At 52.5% G+C, this 26,374-nt stretch overlaps 11 protein-coding genes across 11 annotated transcripts; 7 read left to right on the top strand and 4 right to left on the bottom strand.

Annotated features, from left to right (window-relative positions):
- Positions 1-871: 871 nt before the first annotated feature.
- On the bottom strand, positions 872-1,249 carry J4E82_009655 (uncharacterized protein; the record flags this gene model as incomplete). Its single annotated transcript, XM_051735878.1, has 2 exons — positions 872-975; positions 1,018-1,249. 2 exons carry the CDS (start codon positions 1,247-1,249, stop codon positions 872-874), a joined length of 336 nt encoding a protein of 111 aa, XP_051584401.1.
- Positions 1,250-2,492: 1,243 nt separating this feature from the next.
- J4E82_009654 (uncharacterized protein) lies at positions 2,493-3,251 on the top strand (the record flags this gene model as incomplete). Its single annotated transcript, XM_051735877.1, has 1 exon — positions 2,493-3,251. One exon carries the CDS (start codon positions 2,493-2,495, stop codon positions 3,249-3,251), a length of 759 nt encoding a protein of 252 aa, XP_051584400.1.
- A 924-nt stretch (positions 3,252-4,175) lies between these two features.
- J4E82_009653 (uncharacterized protein) lies at positions 4,176-5,924 on the top strand (the record flags this gene model as incomplete). The annotated part of the gene is made up of 2 exons (XM_051735876.1): positions 4,176-4,216; positions 4,268-5,924. 2 exons carry the CDS (start codon positions 4,176-4,178, stop codon positions 5,922-5,924), a joined length of 1,698 nt encoding a protein of 565 aa, XP_051584399.1.
- Positions 5,925-6,320: 396 nt separating this feature from the next.
- Positions 6,321-8,715, bottom strand: J4E82_009652 (uncharacterized protein; the record flags this gene model as incomplete). Its single annotated transcript, XM_051735875.1, has 2 exons — positions 6,321-8,313; positions 8,708-8,715. 2 exons carry the CDS (start codon positions 8,713-8,715, stop codon positions 6,321-6,323), a joined length of 2,001 nt encoding a protein of 666 aa, XP_051584398.1.
- Positions 8,716-9,452: 737 nt separating this feature from the next.
- J4E82_009651 (uncharacterized protein) lies at positions 9,453-9,944 on the top strand (the record flags this gene model as incomplete). The annotated part of the gene is made up of 1 exon (XM_051735874.1): positions 9,453-9,944. The coding sequence occupies one exon, from the start codon at positions 9,453-9,455 to the stop codon at positions 9,942-9,944; it is 492 nt and encodes a 163-aa protein (XP_051584397.1).
- A 229-nt stretch (positions 9,945-10,173) lies between these two features.
- Positions 10,174-11,520, top strand: J4E82_009650 (uncharacterized protein; the record flags this gene model as incomplete). The annotated part of the gene is made up of 1 exon (XM_051735873.1): positions 10,174-11,520. The coding sequence occupies one exon, from the start codon at positions 10,174-10,176 to the stop codon at positions 11,518-11,520; it is 1,347 nt and encodes a 448-aa protein (XP_051584396.1).
- A 1,029-nt stretch (positions 11,521-12,549) lies between these two features.
- NMT1 (glycylpeptide N-tetradecanoyltransferase) lies at positions 12,550-13,706 on the top strand (the record flags this gene model as incomplete). Its single annotated transcript, XM_051735872.1, has 3 exons — positions 12,550-12,584; positions 12,633-12,735; positions 12,783-13,706. 3 exons carry the CDS (start codon positions 12,550-12,552, stop codon positions 13,704-13,706), a joined length of 1,062 nt encoding a protein of 353 aa, XP_051584395.1.
- Positions 13,707-14,206: 500 nt separating this feature from the next.
- Positions 14,207-18,354, bottom strand: J4E82_009648 (uncharacterized protein; the record flags this gene model as incomplete). Its single annotated transcript, XM_051735871.1, has 3 exons — positions 14,207-17,558; positions 17,777-17,843; positions 17,994-18,354. The coding sequence occupies 3 exons, from the start codon at positions 18,352-18,354 to the stop codon at positions 14,207-14,209; spliced, it is 3,780 nt and encodes a 1,259-aa protein (XP_051584394.1).
- A 668-nt stretch (positions 18,355-19,022) lies between these two features.
- Positions 19,023-20,291, top strand: J4E82_009647 (uncharacterized protein; the record flags this gene model as incomplete). Its single annotated transcript, XM_051735870.1, has 3 exons — positions 19,023-19,062; positions 19,111-20,097; positions 20,152-20,291. 3 exons carry the CDS (start codon positions 19,023-19,025, stop codon positions 20,289-20,291), a joined length of 1,167 nt encoding a protein of 388 aa, XP_051584393.1.
- Positions 20,292-20,532: 241 nt separating this feature from the next.
- Positions 20,533-22,218, bottom strand: J4E82_009646 (uncharacterized protein; the record flags this gene model as incomplete). The annotated part of the gene is made up of 2 exons (XM_051735869.1): positions 20,533-20,886; positions 20,938-22,218. The coding sequence occupies 2 exons, from the start codon at positions 22,216-22,218 to the stop codon at positions 20,533-20,535; spliced, it is 1,635 nt and encodes a 544-aa protein (XP_051584392.1).
- Positions 22,219-22,735: 517 nt separating this feature from the next.
- J4E82_009645 (uncharacterized protein) lies at positions 22,736-25,640 on the top strand (the record flags this gene model as incomplete). Its single annotated transcript, XM_051735868.1, has 4 exons — positions 22,736-23,441; positions 23,507-23,605; positions 23,655-24,087; positions 24,152-25,640. The coding sequence occupies 4 exons, from the start codon at positions 22,736-22,738 to the stop codon at positions 25,638-25,640; spliced, it is 2,727 nt and encodes a 908-aa protein (XP_051584391.1).
- Between the last annotated feature and the right edge of the window lie 734 nt (positions 25,641-26,374).

Genomic DNA, 26,374 nt, shown 5'->3' with positions numbered 1-26,374 from the left:
TCAGCCTCACGAGAGGCGTTTTGAGTTGGGGTAGGTAGAGCCATAAGTGATTTGAGGTCGTAGGTTGCGCAAAGTTGGTGGGGTGGCTCACTCGCTTGCCTGGCTCACTCGCTTGCCAACCATGTTATGCTTCTTTTTCTAGTGTTCATTGGTCGAGATCATCGTGAAATATGCACGTACAGTCATCCAAGGATGATTGACACCATCGCACTGCCTGTCAGGCTTATATATCAGCCCACGAAGACGATTGAAGATGAACTCAGATGTTCGAAGCTTAACCCTCAGTCTTATGCCAAGTGGCCTGTGCAAAGTATCCGTGTCATATAGACCAGGTCAGTGTCCATTCCAGCTATCTTCTTACTACACACTGTCCCCTCCGTGAGCCATCTTCTGTCTTTTTGGGGGTGCTCCGCCTCCATTTGCGACACGGAAAATCTGCCAATCGCTCGTGTCTACTTCGATGATGCTTGTTTCGACATTCGTCTCTCTGGCGTCTCTAATCGCATGAGCTCTCTCCATATCTTCGATCTTGGAACCCATCTCTCTCTCCATGGTCTCGACGGTCTTCTTCAACAACTCGTTTCCAGATGTACCAAGAAAGTTGGGTCATCGGAGCGAAGAGAGGAGCCGAGCCCACATGACGGTCGTAGATGGTAAAGTCGATAAGCACTCCACGATGGAGCGATAGGCGGATCAGCGGGTCTCACTTGGTGACGTCCACGGAATTGGCCTGAAGTTGTCGTAAAATAAACGAATATCGGCCTTTGACTGAATAACACCGTGAATCCCTCAGTTGATATCCTCAATCACGTCTTGACAAACAACAGGGAGCAGGTGATACAGCGTGCGCTGGCAATCATAGATGAATTGTTCATCCACTGGGTACCGTGATATTGAGCCGTTCGCGCAGGTTGACCGACAAGCCCACGACATGATGGGGACCAACGGAGCTGCTGTTCTCAGGGGCTAGCGTATCTGCTGGGGTGTCATAAATGGCGATGATTTCTTCCAACATACCGGCCATGTCACGATTCTCCCGTCGTACGTCTAAGCGTTGGATCGGGTGGTTTTCTTCAGACAACGAGCTCAGCCGTAGATGTTCAAGCTTTTTGCACTCTTTTAGAGCGTGTAATATCGACGACCAAGTACCGGTAACGAGACGAAGATCAGAGAAGAGGGCTCGTCGTAGCGTCGCTGAATGACTGCTGATCATGGAAGCTAGATCGTCTGCGTGCAATGCGCAGAACATGAGTTGGAACACTTGGAGATTGGGACATGTGCAGGAAGAGGCTAAGCTTCGGAATGCAGATGCGACATAAGCACTGCGATCTAGACTCAAAGTCAGATTTCTCAGCTTTGGTGCTGTGGCAACAATGCTTGCAATCCATTTCTGCCAGCCAGGTACCTGAGAAACGTCGTCGTAGATGGTCAAGACAGAGATTGTGAGAGTGTGGAGATGCGAAAAGCGATGACACAACGCATGAAGAGATTGTGCGGGTACATTGAGCACCGAAAACGGTAGGGTGGCTTCTTTGTGTAGAGCGGTTCCGCGTCTGCATTTAGCCATGCGAAATTCGAGCAGACGAACATCGGTCTGGACGATAGCATCGACGACAACTTGGAAGCACCTGCTACGAAACAAGCGGTCGTCTTCTGAGATGAGGCGGCGGCATGCAGCCGGCTGGTCATTTCTCGGATAAAAGTGAACAGCCTCCAAGTTGGTGAAGCCTCGCAACGCTTTAACAAGGCTATCGTAGAGCCGTGTCGGATATCTGCTTTCCAGAACATATTTCAACGTAGTTGCCTCGTCATGGACATGTCTGTCTTGGATGCCAGGCACCCTGGGAAATCGTTTGGGTGGAGGGAATCTGCCCACGCGGCTGATAGCAGCGAGCGTGTGATAGTCACTGGAGGTCAGAAGCTGGATCTGCAGGACTTTGACAGCACCCCGAAGATTTTCACACCGTGACACATTGACGAGACGACCAAGGGAGGGCGAGCCGAGAGTAGTCTTTAGTCGGGAGAAGGCGCATTCTACAAAGAGTGGATGAATCAGGAAACGCAGCCTCTGGGAAGTCAGACGGAGGTTCTTGCAGGACAGTAGTTCCAGACTGGCAGCAACGAGCTCGAACAGCTCCACAGGGAGACGTTCTATCTGTGAAGTCATAACGACATGGTGATGGAGAGAGATGGACAGATGTGATGTGATGTGAGGATAGCGCGGTGCATGGGTGATGGGTGGCACATGCAATGAGCGCACGGGCCAGGAACCACTCCTAAGAATCACGACAGCGCTGGCCCCCCGCAGCGGCCCACGACCTCAGCTACAACGACGGAAGCGACGCTTCCTGCAAGTAAATAGCCTTCTCGTCTGTCTTTCTTCCCTCATCACCTCACTCTCTCGTACTTTGCATTCTCCATCGCGGTTGCATTCGCGTGCGTGTGCTGAAGACGGGCCACGACTCAGCGGAGCCTGACAAAGACTGTCCGCCATGGATTCGATGCGCAGCCTCAACAAGTCACTGCCCAAGACAAGACGGCAGCCCGATGTGCACCAGTCGTTCCGGACGGCGGCGTTAAACGTCACCAACTTGTATAAGTCGGCGCTTGCCGACCTCGACAGGGCCCGCACCGACGGCTACCAAGAAGCTCTTGACGACCTGCTCGCGTTTCTGGACAAGGAGAACATGGGCCTGGGCGACGGAGAGGGCTGGCGGATACGGCAGTGGGCGACGGAGCGGCTGGATGGAAGCCTGCCCAAGCAGTCGAGCAGCGACAGCGACGAAGAGTACCTCGACAGCAACCGTGCCAGGAGCTCCTCGCCCATTATGGACCGCAACCCCGGCATGGAAGACTCAGGCACGCTGGATCCGCCAACGGCTACGGAGCAACGATGCGACTCGGCGCCTCCCCTTCAGATGGAAGCCTCGACCACAGAGGCTGACATGTCGCCGCTACACCACGTCTTCGAATTCTCTGCCGCCCAAGCCTTCCCGTCCGAACCACCAAACGAAACCGCCTCGGCCGACATGTCCGCTGCCGCTCGCCGTGCCTTCTCTGCGCCCCGCCGTCCCTCGAACCGCTCGTCCACCCGGAACCTCCAACGATCCGCCGCTCAGAACCTCTTCCAACTAGGCACAGGCGCAGGCCAAAAGAGACGATTGATGAACGACTTCTTCAACGTCGATGGCTCCAACGACCGACGAGACGGCTCGTCAGGCGGCGGACCCAAGCGCGGACGCATGTCATAGCATACAAATCTCCAAGCCTGAGAGGCCACTCGTCCGACTCCAGGCAATGACACGAACGACGCTTCGACGAATCACGACTACCTGCATCATACCCAGACGGCGCATAGGGCTAGTGGATCATTTTTCATACGCATTGGGGGAGGCTTAATAGACGCATCCTGTGGTGTTCATTGCTTTTGGATCTATATACCTTTCTTTTCCTTCTCTATGGGGCGGGACATCATTTAGTGGTGTGCAAGTAGATAGCAAGAGAGAGCTTTTTTTTTGTGAAGGAGACGGTATCAATAATATTGTTCTAGGTCCTCAGTTCTCTTTCTGTTCTGTGGAATTCCAACACGTTACATGCCGTGCCTCATCTAGTTCATGCTGCAGCCATCCTGTCATGAGAACCACCGATAGACTCCCAGGCCCACCATGACAGCGCTTGTCCCCGTTATAGCGATACCTCTGCTCCTCATGCCGAACATGCTTTTGCTGGCTCGTATCGCCGCTTCATTGGCCTTGATTTGCGAATGACCCGAGACATAGGTAAAGGCGCCGAGGCCAAGGAACGTTGCGCTTCCTGTGTGTGTATTAGTACTGGGTCAGGTAGCTCATATCGACGAGGGAGTGCAGTACCAACTATGCGGCAGGGCGTGCAATCCTCGAATTGCGCTCTGTCATTCTTGAGGGCTTCTTGAAAGGTCGGAGGAGATGGCGGTTGCAGTGCCATTGCCGTCACTGCCGAGACGTGTCCTAGAGATCTAACCAAGACCCTGACTGTATCGTATAAAGGTCTTGCGACGACAAGTTTGGACGACATGGCTCTAGCCGCCGCCGCCATGCAGGGATCGTCTAGCCCCGGAAGCTCCCCGCCAAAACTGCCCCACGACGCGAACCTCACGTCCTCGCACGCGCATGGCTCGCAGCTGACACTCTCACACCATGAGCGCAATAGAAGCTCTCTACATCTTTGATGAGCACAAGTAGGATCACGCTGCTGCAGTCATCACGTGTTTCATCGCTAATGTCGCTAGCACCCCGCTCCTCGAACACACGTACCTCAATCGCCCACCGCCATCTTCTGTCCTACTGCCTCTCTACCTCGCACATCCCGCCCCAAGACCCCCGCTAATATACCTGCCCAACACCAACCCACCGACGCTGCTATACAGCATAATACAAGACCAGCTTCTGTTCCTGTGCCCGGCATCAGCTGATACCGACCCTCTCGCCGTTCTCACCCTCCTCCACCGCCTCACCGACGTACTTGAGGACTTCCTGGGTTCGCCACTGCTAGCGAGCAAGATCGAAGGAAACTATGATGTCGTCGCACAACTACTTAGTGAGATGGTCGATGGCGGCATCATCGCCAACACCGAGCCCAACGCACTGAGAGACGTCGTTGAAGCTCCGAATCTACTCAAGAGCCTTCTAGGAGGGGTTGGATTACCATCTTCAACACCAAGCTCGCTCACACCATCTTCTGCTGGAGCATTTGGTCTAGGGGGTGGAAGACCGAGTCCGCGATTGGGTCCCTCGCCAGCCTCAAGTCAGACAGGCTCACCGGTACCGTGGAGAAGAGCCAATGTCAGGCACACGAGTAATGAGATGTATGTGGACATTGTGGAAACACTCGAAGTCACCCTGTCGCCATCTGGCCGTCCTTTGGCTGCAGTGGCAAATGGTACCATCGCTTTCACTGCCAAGGTCTCGGGAATTCCAGATCTCATACTACACTTGGGATGCGCAGGTGGCATACAAAACGCTGTCTCGCTTCCCGTCTTCCACCCTTGCGTCAGGCTCAATCAATGGAAAGCGAGACCGGGTGAACTGTCATTCGTCCCGCCAGATGGTCGCTTCGTGCTCGCTGGATACGAAGTCGATCTACTAGGTTCCGCAGCATTGGATGCCTTTTCTACCGAGAAGAGCGCCAAGAGTGCGAATCCAAAACTCAACATACCTGCTACGGTATCCGTTAACCCCTCCCTTGGGCCAAGCGGCACAGACTTCGAGGTCAAACTCCAACTCAACCCACGCTTCAGCGGAAACAAACCCTCTCAGCCCAGCGCTGCAAAGGCTAGCCTGAGCCGCACATCCTCCACAGGAACGACGTCTGCTCCTGCTATCGAAGAAATGACCATTCACATTCCTCTCCCAGCGTCTGTCAGAAACGTCGCCGATCTTCGTCTCGCACGCGGAACAGGAGATGCAGGCTACGCCCCTGGCGACAGGGCAATAGAATGGCGTATAAGTAGTCGTGAGATAAGCAACCTCATGTCTCAAGACCGGGGTGGAGGAATTGGAGCCACAGCCACGCTACGTGGGACTGTTATTGGCCAGGATGACCCATCTGCGGAGGATGCTTTGGATGCCGGTGGACCGGTTTCGTTTGCAACATCAACATACGATTATGATGACGACCAGAATACGCAGATATCTTTGCCTGCGGCCTCGTCTTCTAACACGCCGAGGCCGGATAGCGACGCCAAGATCAAGCAGGCAAACAAAGTCCTCATGCCAAGCTGTGCGACCATCAGCTTTTCCGTCAAAGGTTGGTTGCCGAGTGGAATACGCGTGGAGAGCTTGAACGTGGACCAAAAGAAGAGTAAAGGCCTGGGTAGTGGTGTAACTCCGTACAAGGGTGTCAAGTATCTATGTGTCAGCCGAAAAGGTGTAGAATGTAGATGCTAGATGCATCCGTCTGGTTGCGAAAGGTTGGCAAAAAAAAAAAGCAGACTCCCAACCAAACGCTTCCACAGACTCTTCCTGATGATTCAGTTGTACATGTGAGGTGTTTGTTGATTTCATCGATGGCATTATAAACTATGCTACCTGACACTCGTCGATTGCGTTGAAGATGTCTCCAGACCTCAAATGTCCAGAGACGTATACCACTCTATCAATGAAACAAGTTGTCGATCTATATATCCATTTTTGCTGTAGATGCAAAGACCTACAACCTGGACAAAGCTCCCGCTCGAACGCATTTGGACTGTACCAGCGTCGTGAAAGCCATTAGACAGTCTTCTCTTTTCTAGCATACTCTAGCCATCCCAAGGAAGTATGGTGTCATACCACAGTGTTAGTCTACTGGAGGATGGTGAATAGCGCCTCCTCAGCCGCTGGAGCAACCGGCTTGTTGCCAGGCGCAGGCTGTACAACATTCGGCAAAGACTTTTCAGCGTCACCACTTTTACGGCCCTTTCCGCTGCTGCGGTCGTTACTACCACCGCGCGCACTGCCTTCGGGAGACATCCAGGTCTTGCGCGGACGACCAGTCAAACGCTTTTCAATCTTATCCACCTTGTCTTTTAGAAGCGCGTACTTGGCTAACAGCTTCTCCAATTCTGCCGCGCCCTTGTCATTTCCAACCTTCTTTCGATTAACCAAGTTGTTGGCTAGACAGTCAAAAATCGGGTCATTATCCGGGTAAGCCAATTGGCAGACAAGATCCATGAATTCGGGCGATATATCCTCAGCGCGGATACGGTCACAGAACTGCTTAGTGAACTGGGCAACGTATATGTTGTTGAGTCCTAGAACACGGGCAGCGTGACAGATCTTGAGGTTCTTCTTGTCATGGACATGCTCAGTCTGGAACTTCAAAGAGTAGATCCTGCTTTGGTAGGTCATCTCGTCCATCCACTTGAGGTGCGCCGTCGCAGAGTCTACGTCCATCGAGTCGGCGGGAAGGATCCAGGAGGTGGCTTCAGGTCGTCTGGTGAAGTACTCAAGAGCCTTGAACGAGCACTGCATCAAGACGTACTTGGTGACAGTAGCCAGCTTGACATCACCGAGCTTAACAACAACTTCAGGACCGTTGCCAAAGAGCATGCGCTTGCTATGCGGCATGTGACGGATGTCAGCCGAGTAGTCAAACTCGGGCATGGCGCCGGTCTTGTCGCGTGCCTGCTTGGAAGATTGGCCCCAGGGTGTCGTGTGACCATTCTTCTCGATCATAGTTGATGATGGACGTACAATCTTCGTGGTAGGTGGTGCGGTGGACTTCTTCCCATACTTAGACATATCTATAGGAAAGGTCAAGGTCTTGGGCTTCGGGGCTGGCGGAACGATTTTCAGCATGTTCTTCGTTACGAATGTCGGGAATTCAGACTCGCCGAACGAAGGGCCACAACTCTTCTTCGTTGGAACAGTGTCAACGGACTCTCCAGTAGTGGTCGCTTCAGTCTCCTGCTCCTTGATCTTTCTAGTCTCCTCATCCCTGGGGGGATCAACGATCTCGAAGCTATCCGAAGCCTCAGAGAAGGTCTCATCGACCTCGTTTTCCGCCTCAGTAATGCCGTCAGTCCCATCTATCTTGGTGCTTTCTAATTCTTTGTCCTCAAGTTCGTCTTCGGTGATCAACTCAGCATCGTTTGTTGGCACAGGGACAAGCGCAGCTGACTCCTGCTCAAGGCTGCGAACGGTCACAGCCTTCCCCTTCAGCTCAACTTCCAGCTTCTTGATCTGGCTGTCCTTCTCGTGAGCCTCGCGCAGCAGCTTTTGGTTTTGAAGGAGTCGATCGCTGTTCTCTTTCTTTAGTAATCTGATCTTGCTGTCTTTCTCTTGGACCTCCGCCTCTAGGTCACTAATATGATGGTCCTTATCTTGAACCGCACCTTCCAACTCTGCAACTCGAAGAGTCTTCGTGATTACCACCGCCTCTAGTTCTTTCACGCGCTCCTGTTTCAGAGCGACGGTGGTCTCGAGTGTGGCGACCTTCGGGTCCTGGCTCATAAACTCCGCGATGAAGCTGTTGTCGTCGTCATCATCAGCCCAGTCGGCCTTTCTGCTATCGGTGGCTACAGCGGGTTTTGCAGAGAAGTCACTTGTGATGTGCCCATTGGAGATGCCCTTGAGCACGAGACCCTTCTTCTGCTGAGGGCCTGGTTTGGGCTTCGGTGGCGCCTCTGCAATCTTAGGATTCGGAGACTCGGCAGACTTGATCTTGTTATTGCCAGCAGCCCAGAAGGAAGGAGCCGTCGCCATCTTTCGCGTTCGCTCGGGGGTGGAAGGAGAGGGGTCGTTGAACTGTAGTTCACAAGTGTTGTCGGAGAGGTGAGAGAGCAAAGATGGCTTTCTAAAAGTTAGATTGCCAAAATAAGGCACAAGTGGCGAGAGTCGCGGGGCTGCTCTGGCGTTGACGAAGTGTGAGTCGTGACAGAAGAGTTGAGAAGCGAGTGTCTGTGGAGCGTGAGAAGGAGAGGAGAGACTGTTTATGTATTGGGAAGCGTGCGACTAGCAAAATTGGAGTGCGTGTGAATGTAGAAGTGTGCGACTCCGAGCTTTTCGTGGCGTCGAGGCGAGTGAAGGGGAGGAAAGTGCGCCACACGAACAAGATCCCTTAGAGAGTAGGGGTGATCAAACCTTCAGAAGTCCACCTGAGTTTCACTACACAAGCAGATGCACATTGCACCACACTCACCAATCGCTACCTTTCATAGGCAAAGTGCGGTAACGATGTGGGTGCCTACACTGTCATCTTAGATGACAGCTTTCTAATAGGACGACAAAATGGAGAGACGCAGCTGCCATGTGGCTACCCAGTCAGGGTTACGACACCGCTCAGTTCCAAAGGATCTCTGAATCCGATCAGACTTCTAGCTTCTACTGAAGGACAGAGTACTACTGTACATATGCCACTTGCGGTGTGAACTACTGGCTGCAGTCCAAGGCTATCTTTCCAGTATGGTGATATCCTTCCAAGGTTGTCTCAAAGGACCCTGATATGCCTGTCTACCATCTCGTTCCAGAAGGTTTATTGTCCTTGGGCCCACGGATACGTCTTTGGAGTCTGCATATGTGATGGCAATGTTCTGATGCGCTTGCCGTACCTAGGGGATAACGTAGCATTCATCAACGGACGCGTCCTCGCTCTAGTCATACGCCAGCAGGCCTTTGTTACGACACACTAACAGAGATGGGAGCATTAGTCGCCTTTCTTTCCTCTCGAAAACATGCATAAGATGCAATGAGTATTAGATTCGAAAGCTGGTTGGGGAAAGGGCGACGATTTCAGCCCTGCGATCCCCGCATCCGAAGTCCGAACTATGTTAGCCAATAGGAGTTGAAGGAGGTCTACATACACCTACTGTACGTATCTCCTGCATTGATTCGACTGCGTCTATAAGACCGCATCATGTCTCTTTTCGCATCTAAAGCTCTGCAGTGGTACTACTTTAAGCAAAACTATCTTGGTTATCAACTCGATCGCCTACCATGACGACCCAAGTCCGCAACCTCTTCCACCACCTACCTCCACCAGCGGAATGTCTTGCGCTTTTCATCGCAACCCTCGAAATTGTGCCGTTTGGTATAATAGGCCTACGTGATCCTTCCTTCTTCGCAGATGGCTACGGTCTGCCCATTTCACGCGAGTCCGACACGTCACCTGCATCCGCAAAACGTTCCGGCAACAATCAAAGCACGTACGAAGAAGATCAGAAGACAAAAAAAGCTCTAGTCGCGGCTATAGCAGCACGCAATGTTCAAAATGGCGTTCTTCTGGCAGTTTTCGGGCTGGTGCTGCGAGACAGGAGGAGTTTAGGTGTCGCAGTAATGGCAGGATTAGTTGCAACTGTCGCGGATTCGGTAATTGTCAGCGCGTATGGAGCGAAAGACAAGATTGCAGGTCATTACGTTGGTGTTTTCAACAGCTTGGCGATTGGAGGGAGCTTGCTATACTGGGGCAGAAATGATCCGCTGTGGTAGATGTGTCGATTGGATGCGTACAAGGAATAGGAGGAATGGACTGCACATGACGAAAAGACAGCAGGAGCAGGGGCGAGTCATCGATGAGCAGCTTGGTACAGACATGAATCGCGAACCTTTCCTGTGTCGGACTAGCGTTCACGACATTCAGCCCCCTCTTAGGCAACATCCTCTATCCCTTTCTCAGCTCCTTTTTGCTCCCCTCCGTTCATAACATCCGATACTCACTATGACATGTAAACATGCCATTCTACATTTGGAGCCTTCACCCTTCGCAGAATTAGCAGGATATGAACAACCAGATGCCGCGGCACGTGCAGCAGCAGAAACGACATCTGGGCGAGCACCGAAGAAGGGCAAGGATTACTCGATAGGAACCTTTCCCGGTCCTCTTGTTCTACCGCATGATGATCTAAACTACGATCCGGATAGTGAACCTCAAACTACCAAAGAGTGGCTAAACGCGGAAACCAGGAATAGACTATTATCGACAACTGGAAGGGATACACTATATGTAGCACAAGTACCCAAGATCAGTAAGAAGGTGGAATTCATGAGAGACTGGGTAATACCAACTGGTCATGGAGCATCAGAGGATCGACAAGAAGCAGAGCCACCTCCATCTGCAGACCTCTTTGTTGATTACCTTGCCGCCTTCTACCACAATATGCCCGTTCGCCTCCTACCCACGCCCTTGACCTGGACACAATGGGGTTCTAGTTCCAAACCCTCCAGCCGTTACCGAAGTGCCGCTCTGCCAAAGTACGTTGGTCTTCTCGATAGCGAAGATCGATGTACGAGGATCCGCGTCCGCCCCCCGCCAGACTCTGCTTTCCCCGCTCAACTCAACCTAGACGATATTCTTGATATGACTATTTCGATTCTCCCTGTTGACGCCTATGCTCTGGTTATCTTGGTCGATCATGACATCTACGAGTCTGAAGATGATGACTTTTGTTGTGGCAGAGCATATGGAGGAAGTAGAGTGGCTGTTGTTCAGACTGCACGGTATAGCCCGGTGCTGGACAAACGGCAAGGGGAGCAGATTGACAGAAGTCATATGTGGCCGTGGAGTCATTGCAAAACATTTGTAGATGACTTGTGTGCTACGGAAGACGTAGAAGCAAAGCCAGCAACAAAGAAACAAAAAGACCTAAGTAAGAACAGTGCAATGGCAGCTGCGGTCGCCTTAGCCTCAGCATACAAGCCTGTCTCTCCGGTGCAAGAAGTCCAGGCGCTATGGTTCTCACGGCTTGCGCGAACGGTGTCGCATGAATTAGGTCATTGTTTCGGCATCGCGCATTGTGTGTATTATGCGTGTAATATGCAGGGGACGGGTAGTATGAGGGAAGACGTAAGACAGCCCCCGTTCCTGTGTCCTGTCTGTGAGGCGAAGATTGCGCATGCTATCATCGGGGAGCTGAGTGGTGGCCATGAAGAGGAGAAAAGAATTTGGGTCAAGCAGAGGTGCCAGACATTGGGCCGATTTTGCAAAGACTTGGAGCACAGAGGGCGAGAAAGTGCAATGTGGCGAGGTTTAGATGCTTGGTTGGAAGAGAGGTTAAAGGTGTTGTGATCTCTGACAAGTCCAAATTGCCGCAAACTGTTTTAGAGTATAGTCGAAAGCTTCGAATCGTGGATAAACTCCCCGCTATCCCGCAAACGTGCTTCTTTGCATTTCACGTCCCACACTCTCAACTGTACGAGACATTGGTTGCATGTTTCAACACTGACGATCGTCATGACCAAGGTCTTGTACACCGTCTGTATCCTTGATTATCCTTTAACAAGACATGTATAGCGTGCCACTAGACGCAAAACTCTTCGTATGCATCCAATTCGACGACATCCGGGTGTCTCGATAAAGCATGCCGTTCGCTTAAGAAAGTTAGTTCTATTAGATGTTCCTCAAGGAAATGGTCTAATATGACCAAATCGACTGCCTGCGTTAGCACTGCGACTTTCGAACAACTTAGGGATAGATTTGAGTGAATAGAAACAGGTATGAAGATGTTTGGTCTTGCATGGGGGAGGCGTGTGTTTTGGTTCTGTGATGTGTGTTGACGTGCTCGGGAAGTGTACCCCTCATTGCCCCGCTATCTCCCGTCACCATGCATCTGCAGTGAGCAATTTACCCACCTTGCTTCTCAACAGATGGGAGAGGAGCAGAACTATAAGTATCCGGTAGAAATGGTGAATTTCAGTCGCCACCTTTGTTGCTCTTTTGTCTCCAAAACCGAACTACAACAACTCTCCCTGACACGAAACCAACTTGGTACGATGCTATCATCGAACCAGCACAGCAAGGCCACGCTGGTCTTGCTCTTCGCAAATCAGAATTTCATCTCGATCAAGTAAAAGGTGCCCGACATGGCATCATCAGGTACCCATCTCAACCATCAGAAGCAAAGCATGGCGGGTGTTCAAGCCTTCGGTGATCCAGACTCCTCACAAGGAGACTTGGTTATTGATTGCTTGTTCTGAGATCATACCGTTTAAACTTGATCTGGATAATTCCAGCGCGAAGGACTACTGCTGCTTCCTGATGACCCTTTCCCCTCTATGTTGGCGTACTGACTAGCTCAGCATTTGTACCAAAGTCAAGATGTCGACTGATAAGATTACCTTCTTGACCAACTGGTGCGCTTTGCATCTGAGTCAAGTGAGGTGCATGCTGACAGTTATTAGGCACGCTACGCCATACCACGCTCCTCTCTATCTTGCCCAGAGCAAGGGATATTTCAAAGATGAAGGCGTCAAGGTCGCTCTTCTTGAGCCCAACGACCCAAGCGTACGGCCAATGTTGCTCGTTTCGAAAACATGAACTTACCATATTAGGATGTCACGGAAATCATCGGATCTGGAAAGGTCGACCTTGGCTTCAAGGCCATGATCCATACTCTCGCCGCCGCAGCTCGTGGCTTCCCCGTTCAGTCAATCGGTTCCCTGCTCAACGAACCCTTCACCGGTGTTGTGTACTTGACCTCTTCTGGTATAACCCCCGACTTCACAACCCTCAAGGGTAAGAAGATCGGCTACGTTGGAGAATTTGGCAAAATCCAACTCGATGAACTCACCGCGCACTACGGTATGTCACCTGATGACTACCAAGCCATTCGTGTGGGCATGAACGTCACACGGTCTATCATCACTGGCGAAATCGATGCTGGCATAGGCCTCGAGAATGTCCAGATGGTTGAGCTTGAGGAGTGGCTTGCTAGCCAGAACCGCTCGCGCGACGAAGTGAAGATGCTCCGCATCGATGAGCTTGCACAACTCGGCTGCTGCTGCTTCTGCAGCATTCTCTATATCGGAAACAACGACTTTATCAAACAGAACCCAGAGAAAGTACGTGCTTTCCTGCGTGCGTGCAAGCGCGCAACTGACTTCGTTCTTGCGTCTCCCGACCAAGCCTGGGAGGAATTCTGCAGCTTCAAGTCCGCTATGAATACGCCGACCAACCATAAGATCTTTGAACGCAGCTTCGCGTACTTTAGCCCCGATCTTCAGAATGTCCAGCGTGACTGGGACAAGGTCACCCGCTACGGCAAGAGACTTGGTGTGTTGGACAACACCTTCAAGCCCAACTACACGAACGAGTACTTAGCTTGGGGTCTTGAGGATGAAACTGATGACCCTACTGGCGATCAGAAGAGGATGGTGGAGCTGCAGGAGGGTGTTAAACAGCATGGTGGGTTCAAACGTCTCGAGACCATGTCTGGTAAGACTGTCATTGGTGCTGCTGCCTCTGCTGTGGCTTGATCTGATAGGTGAAGGTGGAGATGCACTCATTTTCTCCAACTAGTCTATCGGAAAGCCTTCGACCTGAATGGATGATAGCGACATGTTGACATACATGAATGAATCAAACCGTCACTCGCTCAAGCTTGCTGTTCATTACACTCTTGTCCATAGTCTAGATGGTATCCATCAGTGTACGGTGATGATATTTCAGCTCCGCGCACGATATCCACGTATTCTACCTCACTCACATCCACGCTCAAATTGTACCTGCACCTAGGCTGTTCTTGCGAGTATTGTGACACTCATTATATTATATTGCATACACACGGTGCGCAGCACCAAACTAAGAAGAAAGAGGACATCGAAAGCCAACCATATCGGCTTTGATCCGTAAGAAAGCAATCCTCAACGCCAAAGTATGCAGAGAACCCTAGAGGCAGTTGAAACCCGCTCCATGATAAACACCGATCAAGTCCTGTTTGGATCTTGATATGCGACCGTACTCCCATCCCCTGCCATTACTCTTCCATTTTGTCATTGTCTTTGTTTGCTTCCTTCGTAGGCTCCTTCAAGAATTGCGCGCGAAAGTCCGCGTTACTCTTCGGCTCGCCATTAGTCGTTGTGGCACCCTTGGGGATGGTTGGCCGACCAAGACCAGGTTTTCCACGCCCTCGTCCACCACGAGCAGCTGTAGGTCGATTGACACGGTTCGGCTGTACAAAGCTGTTGCTCGCCTTCCACTCGCCCTTCTGCTTGTTGAGGTCTTGAATTGTTCCGATACGAAGCTTCCTTCCCTCAAAGTCCCTACCCTCAAGTGCGAATTGAGCCTTACCGGCGCCCTCCACAGTCGTGAATTCGATGATCGCACCGCCATGGTGAGGTTCGAGCTTGATCTTCTTGAAGCCGTACTGCTCGACAAGCGGCTTGATGCGTACGTCGGGGACGGTATCGGGTAAGTTGAGGATCGCGATAGACCGGTCCATGAAAGAAGCAGGCTTGACAGTAGCTTCAGCAGCAGCGTTGCTCTGTCCGGGAGTCACTTCACGAGCGGCTGAGTTTTCCGGATTCTCTAAAGTCGACTGCACCTTTGGCTTCGTAGCAGGCCGATCACTTGCGATCTCAACCATGATCTTGAGGCCCCAGAACTCCTTCTCATGCATCTCCGCCACTGCAGCATCAGCGCTATCCTTAGTCTCGTAAACGACGTAACAGAAACCACGATTGTTGCCGGTAGACCTGATGGTTGGGCACTTGGTCCTCTCGATCTTGCCAAATTTGGAAAAAACATCCCTGATTTCCCTCTCTTTGACCTTGAAGTTGAGATGCCATATATAGACCTCACGACCCTCGGCAGTAGCGCCATCACGTTTCTTCTTAGCGTTGGGGTCAGATATTTTCGAGATCAGCTTCAAGCCCTCGACATCAGTACCATCCAGTTGTGTTGCGGCAACTGCCTGTTCAGCTGAAGCGAACTGTACGTAGCAAAACCGGCGGTGGGCATCAAACTTGAGCGATGGGAAGCGAATGCCGATGATCTCTCCAAACGGGCTGTAGAGCTTCCGTAGCCAGGCTTCGTCGGCATGCGCCGGGTAGTTCGTAACGTACAGCGTCGTGCTCTGGCCTCGCTCGATCGATATGTTGTGGCCTTCGAATCCTTTCGCCTCCTTACTCAGAGCGTAGTCAGCTTCTTCTGGAGATTCAAATTCCACGATAGCCGTGAGACTGTCCTTCTCCTCTTTCATAACTAAATTGCGGACCGTGCCCGCATCAGTAAAGAATTGGCGTATCCGAGTCTGTGTGGTATCGAGTGGTAACTTCTTAACGATGACCGACGTGTGTTCGCGGTCCCGTTTCGGGCCAGTAGAACGAGCTTCCGAGGGTGCTTCGCTCGCGCCTCTTGCCTGGCCGTTGACGGGATGGGAAGCTTCTTCAATTCCCGCAGTCTTGCTCTTCTTCAATATCGCATCTTCATCGCCGTCCTCCCGTTTCCGTTTTGCTGAGCTTTCCATGACTTGGCTGTCTGGTGTATCTTGTGGTGGAGCTGCAGCAGCCACGAGTGCTCGTTCCTTCTCTCTCCGAACAGATACGATGCGCTCAGCTCGTCGACGCTCGATTGTCGCGCTACGTACTTTTAACGCTGACTCATGCTGTTCGCAATGACTGATGTACATGTCGATAAGCAGCTCCGGGTGATCGATCGTTTGCAAGCGCTTCATGCCACGTTCCAAGATTGAGGTAGCCTGAGTCGGTGGCAATAGTGGCTGGCCTGCATTCTGCTTGTTCCTTGTTGCATGTGGCGCCCACAGAAGCATCTCAAAGATGTAGCAGCGATACCAAAAGTCGTATGAGTCTTCCTGGTACTGTGTGATGGACTCCTGAATCTGACGGGCTTGATCTATTTCACCGCGTTGGAGCCAAAACTTCATGTGAGCACGTTCAAGACGGTACTTTGGGTCCGTCCACTCCCTGCCATGTTTCTTCATGCCAACCTCTCGGACAAACTCTAGGGCAGACCGGATTCCGACCTCGGCTACATCAACATCGTCTTCTGTTGCTCTGGGGTCGTCAAAAGCTCTTCGCCGTAAGTAACCACACCAAGCGAGTTGTACCTTGATGAGTTCATCCAAGTCGGTGTGTTCCAAGAGACCAGAGCCAGTAGCTGTATGTTTAACAAGCTCAAGATCCTCGAATGGTTTATTTTCCGATTCGAGCGTTAGCAATCGGTGGGACCAGAGTGATCCAGACCAGGGACAATGGCGGGTCGCGCGCTCCAGGACGTTGAGCAGATCTACCGATCGGTTGTCTTGCCAGATAAGAAACTCGACGTGATCTTCCCATATTGAAGGATCGACTGGGAAGCGAAGCGTGGCTCGCTCATAGAGTGCATTGACAAGATGGAAGCTGTAGACGCCCATAGTTCTCTTCTCCCATTTGAGATAGCGTGTCATGGCGGTGTATTCGGCGGCTTGATCGCCCGCTTGGATGGCCTGTAGAAGTTTAAACTCGTATTCTTCGCGGTTGGCATATTGCTGTTTGATGTGTGTGTTGTTTTTCACCACTTCATCCATCACCTGCTCGTAGTGACTCGTGTTGTAGCGAGAGTTGAACGACGAGTATCTACTGAGCGTATTGGCCCATGTTGCGTGTGGTTGACCTAGGCGATCGTTATAAATGGCGGCTACTCGTTTCGCCTTCTCTTGGCTGAAGCCTTCGCGCTCAAGATCCTCTTCCAGGACTTGTAGGTAGCGGTCCCACACAAGATTACTTTCCTGAAGGTTATACTTGACTCTCTCTGCACCTTCTTGTAGCGCGTGCAGTAGTAACTGAGGCTTGAAGAGCTCGCGACCAATCAGCCTTTCCTCTTCAGGCCACTCCTCTGGCGGTATTTGATCCCAAGAGCAAGCGACTAGGTAGCTCACATACTCGCCGTATGCTGCCCAAAGCTTTGCACTGTAAGGCTCCTCTTGTGTGGCTTGCTTGTGCAATTCTAGCACGCCCATACGCTGCTCCACGTCCTTGGCCAGAGTTTTCTCGTCGTTCAATCGGTAATGCCACAACAGCTCACCGAGCGGATACTTGTCAGACATGGTTTTGTAGGCATCGCGCAGAGTTTGCACCAGCTCGTATGCGTTTGGGTCCGCGTCGAACGAGGCAAGGTGATTTTGGAGGCCCTGGTGCAGCGTAGTGACAAGCGAGACATGGCTGTAATAATCGAAGGGATTTTCTAACAGCGTCTTGTCCAGTTGGTTGAGCCAGTCGATGTGCTGTTGGTCCAAAGAGCGAGTGATGAAGTTGCGCGGTCGCGGCGAAGCCTCGGACATGATGCTGGCTACAGACTCACCGGAAAGATTCTGTCCAAGATGTTGCAGGCTGGGACATGGTCAGTGTTTAGTAGTGGAGTTTGTGTAACAAAGCTAGGCTGGCGCAGCGGGCAAAACCCGTGACCACGGGCAAGCGCGACACCCGGACGTCACTGCTCGCCCCACAAAATACAATGCGCGCTACCTGTAAATGTGCAGGTGCAGACACGGTCTCACGACGTGGACGGGCCAAAATAAAAACCAACTCGGTAGGAATGATGAACTTACGTGACAGGCCGTTGGTGAACTACAGAGTTCTGGCGCGCGGCTTGTTGTTGTTGCATGCTGGCAAGGTCTGGGAAGATGTTAGTAGAGGCCCTGTGAAGTGGCATTTCGCAGCCGCTCGCCACGTCCTTTTTCTCCCTGCATCTCTGACGCTGCAATTCCATCGTACTGGGGCTGACTGCAGCGCTGTGCCGCCAGAGCAAAGAAAGCGGGCACCTACCTGCCAGTGTATCCATACCCGGTGTCGAAGTTTGCCGGTACATGGGATTCGGCGGAGTCATGCGCGCGTCGCGAGGGGATGCTATCTGTTGCGGCGTGCCGATTGAACTGTGTACTGCTCTTGCGCCGTTCGCGATGTGGGCGTAGCCTGGAGATGGCACACGCTGCTGAAGCGTCTGGGGCGGCTGTGGAGAGGATCTGATCTGCTGACTCAGACCCGAGGGTGTTCGCGAGGGCATCTGGCGCCGTGTACGTTTGCCTGGGGATCGGAGTAGTGACGGCGACGGGATAGTAGGGGCGGGCTGGGGCGTTGGGGTGCCCGCAGGCGAGTCCGACGGCGACAGCAATGAGTTGATATCCATGGTGGGTGTTGTGTACAGTTTGGTGCAGTTGTTTGGTATGCGCTCAGACTAGACGGCCGTTTCAGACGCCACAGGCGCACTCGACGTCCTGCTATGTTCTCTTCTATAATCGCGAGCTGCGGGAACTACACGGCATCGAATCCCTCGTAGCGAGCGGCATGGGACGAGGGCGGGCGATGGGCGCGAAAAGGACGGTTGGCGGCGCGCGGCGATGGGGCGAGCGAATGTGATGGGAGATGACCTCGTCGGCGTCGTGGATGAGAATGCCTACACTGGGCCTAGAAGAAAAGGTGGTTAGGTGCACCAGACGAGCTTGGGCCTGCGACTAATCAAGTAATGATGGAGCGAGCACTTCGCGACTCGGAGCAGCTGGATGCGGACTCCCGGGAGAGCAGGTAAAGAGGGCACTGCAGGGTGTAGGGCGCGTCACCAGATGCGCGTCAAGAAGGGCCAACTGGACAGCGTCGACGATGGTCTGGACAGGAGCGGGACGACACGACTCCTGCACATTTCTTCTGCGAGCTGATCGCTGCGTCTGGTTCATGAAGATCTGCCGAGACTCCCCACCCCTGCAAGCGCGGAGCCTTTCGCCGCAACCACAGAATTTCCCGTCAACTCCACCGCATTGGCATCACCAACGCCGCAGCTTCGTCGTGCTGAGCATCGGCATGAGTGCTCGAATTCCCTCACGGCGCCTGGGGCAGTCCGGTACGCCTGTCCTGTTCCCCCACAAACTCTACGACTAACACCGAGTAGCCCTCGCCGTCTTCCGCCCGCACACTCGCTGGGTGCCGTCGACATCGCTTCCTTCACTCGCCCAGCGCAATGTCTCTTTCGGGCGCAAGAACCAAGACGATGACCTCACCAACCCCATCCTCGAAGACTATCTGAACAAGAAGGAGAAGGAGCACGAGGCAGACGCAAACGACAAGGGCGAGCCAGCACGCCCGACACGCCCCGCACAGCGCACAGGAGACTTCGCCGTTACCCCGACGTCGCTCTTCGCACCCGAGAACGACATGCCCGGATGGCGGCAAGACCTGAGTCCGCAGGAGAAACTCGACCTCAAGGCAAAATACAGACAGAGGGAGCAACGAGCAAAGGCACAGGAAGACAGAAAGCTCATGAGCATGACCCTCGACCCTGACGAAAAAGCCCGCAAGCGCCTCGAACGCAAACTCATCATCTCCGGTGTCAAGCGCCACGGCCGCATGACAAAGGCTGCAAAGCTACTCCGCACCGAGCGCCAATCGCTGTACAAGTCACAAGTCCTCCCTACGTCTACCAAGAAGCTGCAGAAGGTCGTCAATCAGATCGCCGGAAAGACCATCTCAGAGGCCCTGGTCCAACTCCGCTTCTCCAAGAAAAAGATCGCTCGCGACGTCATCAAGGGCCTCGAGATCGCGCAAAACGAAGCCATTGCGGGCCGGGGCATGGGCCTAGCTGGCGAGGAGGCTGCTGTGTCTCGTTGGAATAAGCAAAGAGAAGCTACGGATGCGGGGAGGCCGAAGGATACTTGGGACTACAAGACCTCCCAAGAGGATGGTAGTGTAGAAGCGAACAAGGTCAAAGTGCCCTTCTTCAAAGACACGACGATTCAATTGAAGGATGGCAGTAAGAAGGTGGTGCGCGACCCCAGTGAGATCTACATTGATCAGGCATGGGTGGGGCCCGGAGAGAGCTGGAAGACCCCTGAGTTCAGGGCGCGGGGTGCCATCAACATGCTGAAGCACCGGACGACCAGTGAGTTGGCTACAAGCTTATTTTGCCGAATCACACGCTGACACCATCTGATAGGCTTTTCCGTACTTCTCAAGGAAGAGAAGACGCGGATGCGCATCTCGGATGAACTCAAGAAGAAGCGCGACAACCGCAAGCTATGGACTGCACTACCCGACCGACCCGTGACATCACAGCGGCAATACTGTCTGTGGTAGATGCATGTACGAATTCTGTGTATAGCATATGGCCCGTGTAAGAGAGCTGGCTTGTACAATATACCATTCAAGATTATACCGTTCCCATCATCCAAAGCAATACCAATCGCTTCATCCGGGTATCCATCCCTCCATCCATCCAAGGTACATAACATACATGGTTCGCCTTCTCAACTTTTTGAAACATGTGACGAGATCCTGAACGCCTTCGCTATGCAAACAAAAGACCTTTTGGTCATTCTCATGCTTCCACACCCTCTGTTGCGCCCACACTGCTGACGAGCATATCCAACATACCCCTCACTTTCCAAGCATCTTGACTTGCTTCAACCGTCACCTTGACACGTTGCATAAGCGCCATGATCAGATCGTCGACCTCTTCGCTTCTGCCTAGTTGGTCGGCATAAAGATCCAGTACTACGAGCGCAACGTCTGTCGTCAGACGTGTGATACGATAGTCGGATATGTTCTTTATGCACCAGCGGAGAATGGGCTGGAGTGTTACCGAGTCACGATTGCTAAGGGCGGTGCGAAGAGTAGAGCGGTGACGTAGAGCGGTCAGGAGCGTGAGAGACTGACTGCGCGCGTTCGCATCCTACGAACTGTGAGCAGTGTGCCAGAACGCCGATGAGAAACATGAGCTTACCTTTGATTCAAGTACCATGTCCAACGCCTGCGAATACATGCCCTTTCGCAACGCATGCGCCCAAGGCTGTCCGGCAGTAATCTTTCCCCGCGCATTGCCTTCAATGACTATATCTGCGCTTTCGCCTGTGAAGTCTTTGCCTCGTATGCGCTTCTCCCAGCCCTTCCCGCGCTTCCGCTTCTTGCTCCTGTCGTACTCCTCAATCTTGCCCTCCATGAGAGCTTTCATTTCCTTCTCCCTTTCACGAGCCTGCACCTTCTGCTCGCCTGAGAGATGGGTCTTGATTGAGAGCAGACCAGACTGCATGCCCACGGCGATGTGCCGATCCTCCTTCTGGTTCGGAATAACGCTGAGCGACAGGATGGGAGAGGGGTACTTCATTCCTCCCACTACATTCCAGCCAGTTGTTTCGAAAACTTTGACATGGCCATCAAGGGCACCAGAGAGAAGACGCTCGCCATTGTTCGCCAACGAGAGCGCGGTAACCGTCTTCTGGTGGTTGCGCAACATATGAATCGGCTTCGCAGCTACAATGTCGAGCACGCTGATCACGTTGTCGGCTGCTGCGAGGACAGCAGTACCAGAGGGCATGGGTAGAACGGTCTCGACGGGCGCGGCATGCTTGAATACCATGACCGCCTTTCCGCCCACTCGCGAATCCCAGAGTCGTACCGTTTGATCGTAACTTCCGGAGACAAGTAGCCCACTCTGCGCAGGCATGAATGTACCGCTGCGCACGTAATCCTGATGCCCATCAAACTTCATCACACTCTTCTCACTCGGCAGATCCCATAGTCGCACAGTCCTATCGTCGGAACAACTCATCAGACCCGTGAGGTCGGTTGGATTCCACTGTGTCACCCAGACAGGCTGCTTGTGTTCCTTCCATGTCTTCAAAATCGCCCTGCTCTTCACATCAAAGGCCTGTATAACACCAGTGTCGCCTCCTGCGACCAAGATCCTGCCATCGCGCCGTATGTTTCCTGAATGCGCAATGTCGTCGACGCCGAAGCGCGATATCGTCTTGACGACCTTTCGGCTCTTAGAGGAGAAGATCTGAACACGGGATCCTGTCGTCACGGCGAAAAGATCCTGGGCGGCAGATAGCGCATTTGCGGGCTGAGGAGGCGGTATCGAGATATGGGTTACGGGCGACGAATGCTGCGACGGGTCGAGGCGCAGCTCTGAGGCGAACGAGTTCCAGTACTTTTGCTCCGACGTGAGAGTCGAAGGGCCCTTTGGCAGCTTCAAAGGCTGCAGGAGTTGTACTTCAGCGGCCATTGTGAATGTTGGAGGCGATCAATGCGCGTGTCGTTACAAGTGTCGTGAGCTTTTCGAGTGGAGGAACTTTTCGGTGGGTCAACAACTCGCGCTAACGATATTGGGTGGCGTCTGCCGGCTTGAACGCGCGCAGACGCCGACTGTGGTGGACGTCAACATCAGGGCCACTCTGGGTCATGCTCTCATAACCTCTTCCTGAATGTTGGTCGACATGCACCATTACATCTTGTTCTGTATAGCTCTGTGGAATGTCTGTCCCCATGGTTGCGCAGGAATGCTTGCTGCCACTAGTGCTGGTTGCCTGGAAGATCGCCGTGCACCCAGTTCATCAATAGACGACGCCGCATCACCTTTTACCTCATCAGCGTCAAGCCGACACCCACGTTCTGTCATGCCACACTCAATCACCAAACATCCATCTCTCAGCCTCGGACCTATCAAAACGTTGATGTTTGGTTGCCTTTCCCCAGGATAAGCCGATCCTAGAGCCCATTTAGGTCGCGCTAGGCGCGTCGCCATGGATGCCGACGCCCTTGACAACATGGACGAATTCTTCGACTTCGCAGCCCTTGATCAGAACGCAGATTCTGGAAGCAACCATTTTCCAAAGCAGCAAAGCGTGCCGTTGATTCAACCAGATGATGTCACGAATATCGACTGGGCTGTCGAGCCAGCAGCCCACCATAGTCCCACGGACGATTTTCAATTGAACGACATGCCCATGTACGATGTTAGTCAATGTTTCTCCACTGGTGGTGTGAGCCAGCAATGGCCATCATCTCACGGAACAGACAGTTTGGTGTCACGCATGGTTGAGAGAGGTTTAGCTCGGGCAACGGACCAAAGTTGGCAAACAGATAAACCTCAGCGTATGGCGGGTTCCATGACACATGATGAGGCAAATCTCAATATTCCATCATCATATTCACCATCTCTTGGGTTGATGCAATGCAACAACGTTCATGGCAACAATGGAGGGAGCCCAGCTGACACCCTGGACTATCGGCTTGAGCAATCTGCATCACAGATCGATCGGTCAACGATACCGGCCAACACCTCCTTCCCTCTGAGCCAGGTACCAATCAGCTCGGTCGCAGCCCAGCAGGAAGCCTTCAGCGGCACTTGGAAACCTGCATCAGCCAAACGTAAAGGACCCCAAAGTCGCATTCCGCTCGAAGCGAGGCAAATTCTGGAAGATGAATTTGCAGTGAATCCATACCCATGTAAGAGATGCTCGCCAATGAATTGCTTGTGATATATACACTGACTTCGTACACGTATCTCTTAGGTACTTGGGAATTAGATATCATTGCACATCAAGCCAATCTCGACGTGAAGAAGGTTCGCAACTGGTTCAATAACACCCGAGCTCGACAGAAATGCGGAGGCAAGTAGCTTCAAACCTGATTGGCTATCCTTTGACTTACATACCTAAGACTCTCAAGTCTCCACACTAGAGTTGTCAGATCGCAATTGTCGCGTACTGAAAACAAAACTCTCAAGAGATAGCCTAGAGAGTCTTGAAAAGCAGGCGAATGGCGCTAATCAGCTGCCGCAACCACCTCTGGCAGTATATCTTGCACAGTCATATCAAGAAGAAGCAGTAGAGTTGTCTCTAGTACAGGCCGCCATCGATGATAATTCTCTTAGCGAGAGTAACCCGAACGACGGGTGGTCTGACTCGAGGCAAGGCCGTAGAGGCTCTGTCATCACATCTGTTGCGTCTTCCGAAGGCACTGCACTGACAACTTATACGGTTTCGTCTAACGGCAGTCGCGGCAAAACTTCGTCTTTTGGTCGTGATCGAAGGCGGGGTAGACGTCGGATGGCTTGGAAAGAGTCACCTCGCCAAGCTATTAATGGTGTCAAGTAAGTTGTGATTGCAAAAGACGCATATGAGACATGCACTGACTTCATATCTTCACCTCTGTAGCAGTGCGGGTGAACCCCAAAAGGATCTTTCTTTCTTCTGCACCTTCTGCCCGCGAGCGTTCAAGACGAAGTATGAATGGATTCGGCACGAAGACTCTGTTCATGCGCTTCGAACTACCTGGATCTGTTGTGACACGAAGTCATCTGAGATACTCGAAGCCTGTCCATTCTGCGGTCAGACCCATCCTGATGACACCCACATGGCTGGCCACAAATATCAGCAATGCAGGAGCAAGCCCGAATCTCAACGGACTTTCTATCGCCGCGACCACTTCATCCAACACATGCATCATGTTCACTTCGCTAACATCAAACACCCATCGGTACGTGTCGGATGCCAGGCCCGATTGTTAGCCGCTCAGGGCCATTACTTCGGCTGCAAAGATCTCGCCATGAAGTGGCGTCGCTTCGGTGCTCCAATGAAGAAGGACGACCCGATGCTTCATTGTGGCTTTTGTGGGAAAAGATCCAGAGACTGGTCTGAGCGGTGTGAGCATATCGCCGAGCACCTCATCACGCGTGAGCTTGACCGTGCTGTGTGGTGGGGGGAGCGCAAGGAGAACCATCTGGAGAATCTATACTCGACGACACCCTACGAGTCGTTCCGTTGCCGATACTGCCAGAAAGTGTTTACGGATGTCAAGGAGATGAACGAGCATTCCCATTGCCGTGTGTGGAGCTGCCGTTTCCTGCGAAGCTTTGACGACGTTGCTGCTGACAATGCAGGACCACCGCTTTGCCCGGACTTCCCTTCGGCGAAGGCTCACCATTGCTATCTTTGCGGTTCCGGCTATCGCACGTTTCATGTCGAGCATGCACAGAACTACCATCGCTATCGTTCATGCAATCAAGAATTCTATACGTCAGAAGAGGCCTTCCTCCAGCATTTACACAACTTTCACGGCGCTTCACAACCTGCGCTACTGCGAGATAGTAGCGTCATTGAGCAGAGTTTCATGCGTAACAAAGGCGCATCATTCGAGCCCGTGGAGTTCAATGAGAGCTGGCAACCTTGCGTCATGGATCTTGATGTAGCGTCTGTTAGTCCGTTTATTGCCGACAACGCTGCCCCAACTTTGCCTGTCGGGCAGAGAAAGAACCAAGCTCAAGGACGCAAAGCGCTAGCGATGCCGAAGAAAACCCGCGATGTTGTTCAGACTTACGACGCGGATACGAAAAAGGCACAAAGGCCACGGTCGGATACCACGGTCTCGAAGGCAGAGACTCATCACCCACGATTTTTCCGACTCAGTACATACGTGCCCTTCCGTTCATCTCGCGTGTTCTTTTCCCGATCTGCAAAGCCAACGGATTTTCCGAAAGATGATCATGCTGTTTTGGAAGAGCTATCGAAACCGCATGTTGCTACACTAATCATGACCGCGGGCACACTCAGTATGGCTGCTACCCGTTGGTTCATTCAACCTAAGACACATGCGCTTGATGGTCTGATAGAGCTCACCATCGATAGTGAAGGAGACTCAGACTGAGCGTCTTCGTCGGGTTCCGGGGCCACCAGCGGCGTAACCTTCCGAGGTCTCCTTCCCACCGAAACCACAAAGACACAGACGTCATGTTACCTTGCTTCAATGATTCTCTGCGGAGGCTCGAACTCGAACTCAAGACCTTCTGTCTGTTGTCCTGAGGAAATCGTCAAGTCCAACTATGACTCCATCTACGAACTTCTTTTGTTGAGCCTCGCGCTCGCTAACAAAGACGTCTATAATGTCGCTACTCGAATCTACTACCACGAAAACACACGCAAGTTGGACTGGTCGCGTTTCCACTGTTCGGTCCCAGCTAAGGTGGCTTGTCCACATTCTATTCGTCCGACCCCAATTTTGGTTTGGTATTTGCCCAGGGCTGTTGCACACCACCCAACAAAGCTCGAGATAAATATAGAAGTCTGTCGTTCCGATGATGGATTCCCGAAACTCTTCTGCGATTGGGTGATCACGAAACCGTACAACTATCCTCATTAGCTCGTGCCTACCATTGTGGGCCAAACCGATACACGTGGAAGTCGGGCATGAGCGCATTCATTGTGATGAGCACTGTAAATGCATGACTGAGATTGCTATTGTTGGTGTGATGTGAATATAGTCCTGGACTGGACTGGTAACTTCGGCAGTGTCGCTGGGATCATGGTTGCTCGCAGCCCGTTCACTCTCATTTGCTTAGTGGGCCATACCTTCCAGGCGCACATTGTTGAGGGCTCGTGGTC

Source organism: Alternaria postmessia (assembly GCF_024291825.1).
Source record: "Alternaria postmessia strain BMP 2775 chromosome Unknown scaffold_96, whole genome shotgun sequence".
NCBI lineage: Eukaryota > Fungi > Ascomycota > Dothideomycetes > Pleosporales > Pleosporaceae > Alternaria > Alternaria postmessia.
Note: the sequence above shows the minus strand (reverse complement) of the source record. Positions and strands in the feature narration are given on the sequence as shown.